The sequence below is a fragment of the Colobus angolensis genome, unplaced genomic scaffold (genome assembly GCF_000951035.1).
Source record: "Colobus angolensis palliatus isolate OR3802 unplaced genomic scaffold, Cang.pa_1.0 Scaffold47, whole genome shotgun sequence".
NCBI lineage: Eukaryota > Metazoa > Chordata > Mammalia > Primates > Cercopithecidae > Colobus > Colobus angolensis.
In genome coordinates, this window is record NW_012118154.1 from 4238121 (window position 1) to 4242732 (window position 4612).

The following is a 4612-nucleotide window of genomic DNA, read 5'->3' on the forward strand; positions in this document are numbered from 1 at the left end:
TGGCGAGCGCCTCGGCGTCCTGGACTGGGGACCGGGGAACCCCTGGAGCCGCGGCGGCGGGTGCGGCCGACGGGAGCACAGGTGGGCAGGGCAGGGGCCCAGCAGGGGTGAGGGAAGGGGTGGGGCGCAGAGATACCAAGGCCGGACAGGCGCACAGAGACAGGAAGCCAGATGGACGGAGAGAGGGAGAAAATGAGGGAGACACAGAGACAGACACGCGCGGGTGTTATTAACCTCGCCTCGGAGCAGAACCGGCCACTCCCCAAGCCCACCAACCACCGCAGGGCCCGCCCGCTCTGCCCCGGCCCGAGCCTCCTGGCGTCCCCTCTCCCTCCCTCCGCTGCCCCACCCCCGCGCTGTACCCGGGGGCTCCACCCGGCTTCGCTCCCTCAAGTAGCCCACGGCGAACTCCAGTATCTCCGCTTTCTCCAGCTTCGGGTTCCGGAGGTTCTACAGACAGGAGGGGAGGGCGCAGAGACAGAAAGGGGTGGGGAGAAAGGGGGAAAGTGGCAGGGGGAAGAAGGGAGGGGCGGATGCGGGAGCTGGGGGTACCCCCGATCGCATTTGCGCACTGCCCACAGAACGCGCGACCAAATGCGGAGTGGAGATGACCAAGGGAGGTCTGGCCCACCCTGAGACGAAACTGTCCAATCCGAGGGGATGGAACCAATGCCCAACGCTTGAGGAGGAGATTTGAAACCGCAACCCAGGGAATGAAATTAACCACCCGACAGAACAGAAGCTGGCTGATCAGAAGCTGGCTATGGGGAAGGGGGAAGCGGACAGTTAAGAGACCCAAAGGGTGAAACGGACCGAACCCGGGAGCGAAATTTACAGAACCAGGCGTGAAACTTACAGACCCGAGGGGTGGCGAAGAAGATCGCGTTCTGAGAGCGAGTGGGGGTCTGGGATGGAATTCCAAAGGCGGGACTCGAGTGAGGATGCCTTGGAGCCAGGGTTGCCAACCAAGCATGTGTCCCCACCCCAGTGGGAAGCCCTGGGACGCGGAAACGGGAAGCTTGGGGACCCGGGGCTAGCGGAGGGACTGACCTGGTCCCGGGTCCGCTCCAGCAGAAGCAGCCTCAGCTCTTCCAGGCTGCGGTTGATGCGGTCCCGGCGCCGCTTCTCCACAAGCGGCTTCAGCATCTGCGACCAGCGGGAAAAGGAGAGCGGGCCGACCGGACCGAGACTCAGCGCGGCCGCGCCGGCGTCGGATCCCGCCGCTGGGAGAGCCCGGCTTCCACCCCGGCCCCAAGACCCCAGATTGCCTAGGGTCGGCCCCATTCGATCCCTCTCCGCTCCCCCTCCCAATGCCCCTAGATCAGTTTCTGTAGCTCGCCTCCCCGGATCTTCGCATTCTCCTCTCTCAGTTTCGTCCTCCCTCCTCCCCTCTCTGTGTCTCTCCTCCTCTTTTCTCTCTACGTCTCCGTCTCGTGCAGTTTCTCTCTGTCTCAGTGGAGAACTTTGGGAACCCTCTGCGCGCAGGCACGTGCGCCGCACGGTGCCGGGCTCAGAGCTGGTGGCCCTGAGTATAGAAAGGGAGATACCTAGCGCGACCGCGCCGCCTCTTCTCCCTCAAAACCCTCCAGGCCGTCACCTTCTCCACTGGTTCTCCTAAAATCTTCCACCAGTGTGAGGCCTCTGGAACCAACGCCCCGGGGCCTTCTCTACAAGACCGCCTTGGACCAGCCGCGCCCGCCTCACAGCCAGCGTAGAGCAAGTGACTATCCTCTTCTCTTTTCGTTCCCACCCTCCTCCCTTGGCTCTGCCCTCTACTTGCTTATTTTACTCCAACACCGGCCCCCTCCCCAGGCCACAAGGTGCCGACCCCCATTACCGAGGCCCCTAGTTCTATGTTTCCGCCGCCCACTCAGGTCTGGCTCTGACCCCTGTCCCCTTCTTCATATTTTGCAGCTTCCTCTCCAGCTCCTGGCTCCTGGAGTCCTGGAGCACGGCTCCCCTTCCACCCCTGCGTCCCCAGTCTCTCTCCAGACCGACGGCGTCAGGGGCCCAGTCCCCTGGCCAAACCAGGGACCTCTGCTCCCTCCCCTCCCGCGTCTCACCTTGGGGCCGTCCCTATTCTCAGCTCGATCCCGGGTGACCATTGCTCCTCCGGACCCTGGTGTGGACCGGGTCCCTGCTCGCCTGGAGCCTTATATTCCGCGGCCCCAGGGTAGGAGGGATAGGACCCGCCCCCGCCCCCTTCGGCACCCGGATTCTGCCCCTCTAGGACCCGGCACGAGGCTCCCGGAAAGAGGAGGAGTGAAGGGGGGAGGGGAAGTAGAGAAACTGGCCTGGGAGTGTGGGAAGTGAGGGGTGAATGGGGGCACTGGCTGGTTTACGGACCATAAGGCTGTATAAGGAGGCGGAACCCAGCTGAAGGGAGGAGGTTATTAGGGGCAGAGCTCGCTTGGGGATGAAATTCAGAGTTCCTCCAGAATTGCAGCTTTCTCGGAGACTTACTGTACCCTCACTAACCCTGAAATAGAAGTTAGCACCTCTCAGCCCCCAGGCTGAATTTTATACATCATCCCCGAAGTTCGCTTCCTAGTCGAGACAGGGAGCAACCCGAGTGTGCTGGGTGAATCCGTCCGACTCAACCGAAGCTCTGCCAGGAGGTTGGAGAGGCGCTCTGTTCTGTCTAAGCCAGTTACATTCAAGTCCCCGAACATCTGCGCGCCCACTGTGCGGACAGGGCACTGGTCTAGGCTCGGGCCAGTCATAGTGAGATACGCAGGAGAGACCCAGCTTAGCCCTGCAGTAGCTAATGGGAAAGAGCACGTGACACCAAGTAGCTGTTACAGAAGCCCAGTGAAATAGGTGCTTCGGGAAAAGGTCTCCTTGAGGGTGGCTGGACTGAGGAGGAACCTCAAGGCAGAGGCAGCAAGTCTTTGGAACAGGTAGGAGTGGAGAGGTCTTTCCACTTACAGCACAAGTATTTGATTCAAAACTAGTCATAGGAGATTCAGGAGTGTGACTGATGGGACACCTCACGCAAGTGTGCCCGCATTGCTTGCTTCTGGAGGCCCCTGGTGACTGTAGGGTAGCAGGGAGCAGGCAGTTTTACTAAGGGGAAAGCAAGGGATACAGAAAAGGGATCAACACGCACCTCAAACCAAGGACACGACCCTCCGCAGAACGATGCCTGACCACTCGGGGGCTTCAGGACAAAGTGTCTGAGAAGATAAATCAGAAACTGAACGGGACAGCCAGGTTGCCAGGGATAAAGACACGGAAAGACAGGGTTGCAGACCGAGACGGAAGATAGCTGTGAAGTCAGAGACCAGTGGGGATTTCTCCAAGCCCTCCCAACGGCCCTCCGCACCTTGATTTTGTCACGGAGCCTTTCTTGCTGTAGCCAGAGCCTAGAGAGGCACAGACCTTGAGGAGGGAGCTCCCATTTGGGATCAGGGCCCCCAGCACATTCCCCCTCTCCGTCCCTCAGCCAAATGGGAACGCAAATGTGTGGCCCCAACAGCCCCCGCTGCCCCCCTCCTTGGGAACCTGGGCTCGGGCTGAATTTTTCTCACCTGCACGCGAGGCTGGGGGCCCCAGGCTGTTCGCACCCGGGTGTGGGGCCGCCCCTGGCCATATGGGGCGGCTTTATGGCCCGGTGGCCGGATCCGGACGAGAGGAAGGATGACCTGGCGCTCCACCCACGTCAACTCTTCAGGACCAGTTCCCTGGCCTACACAGTTGCCTGTCTGGGTCCTCCTTAGGTCTCTTAGGACCTCAGATAGTCTCCTGGCAGAGGTCGTTAACCGCGCATTGGTGGTTCAGTGGTAGAATTCTCGCCTGCCACGCGGGAGGCCCGGGTTCGATTCCCGGCCAATGCAAGAGCACTGTTTTCTCCCCCCCAATGAGAGGATTTGGTAGCATCTAAAAAGCATCTTCACTTAAATATTTCTGCGAAATATAAATATTAGCCTTTTGACTATAGCAGAGTTTGCAGCTCCGGGCCTGATTCCGCACGCCCTCACTCTCCCCTCCTCCCAGCCTGGGGGTCTTGCATCCTCCACACCCCTCCCTCCGCCCCCGGCCCACACCTCCACAGGCGTGACCCTGAGAAAGGACACAGTGCTCGGATCCCTGCCCCAGGGGTCCTCTCGGCCCCCCGCGGGGGAGGGGCCAGGTCTTCCCGCCCCCCACTCTAAATCCCTTGTTCTTTCCACCTCTCTTCCTCTGTTATTTTCCGTTCTCTCTGAAGCACGCTTCCTTGTGTTAAGTCTATGGGTCTGTGCCTTTTTTGTCTAGCCTCCTGTCTGGGTCTCTGAGTGCCCCTTAGCTTCTCCATCTCTGTATCTCTCACGTTCTTTCCAGATCTTCAGTGACTTCTACCCTGGGTCTCTCTGGGTGTCGGTGGTCTCGTTCCTCCGCATCTCTGATTCCGCGTCTCTCCGGTCTCTTGGCGTCTGCATCTCCGCCTCTGGCTCTCTCGGGTCTCTGGTATCTCGTCGTCTCTCCGAGTCTCTGTCGCCTCCCGGGACTCTGCGCTCCCACGCTCCTGCCATCCCCTGGGAAGCTCGCTAACACCTCCGGGTTCCTGCCACCTCCCCTCCCCGCCCCTTCCCGGCCGCTTTGATCCCGCACGCGTCGGGCCCGAGGGCGGGCG

At 60.8% G+C, this 4612-nt stretch overlaps 1 protein-coding gene and 1 non-coding gene across 2 annotated transcripts in view; one reads left to right on the forward strand and one right to left on the reverse strand.

Moving 5' to 3' along the window:
* The window catches only part of HES7 (hes family bHLH transcription factor 7), a 3193-nt gene extending 1088 nt beyond the window's left edge, over nucleotides 1-2105 (reverse strand). Inside the window, exons 1-4 of the mRNA XM_011958640.1 lie at nucleotides 2064-2105; nucleotides 1051-1146; nucleotides 363-450; nucleotides 5-42 (exon numbers count right to left, since the gene is read on the reverse strand). Coding sequence (XP_011814030.1) covers nucleotides 5-42; nucleotides 363-450; nucleotides 1051-1146; nucleotides 2064-2105 — 264 coding nt within the window. The remainder of the gene's footprint in view (nucleotides 1-4; nucleotides 43-362; nucleotides 451-1050; nucleotides 1147-2063) is intronic.
* Nucleotides 2106-3765: 1660 nt separating this feature from the next.
* Nucleotides 3766-3836, forward strand: TRNAG-GCC. Its single transcript has one exon. It is a non-coding gene; the product is annotated as a tRNA-Gly (tRNA).
* The last annotated feature ends 776 nt before the right edge of the window (nucleotides 3837-4612 follow it).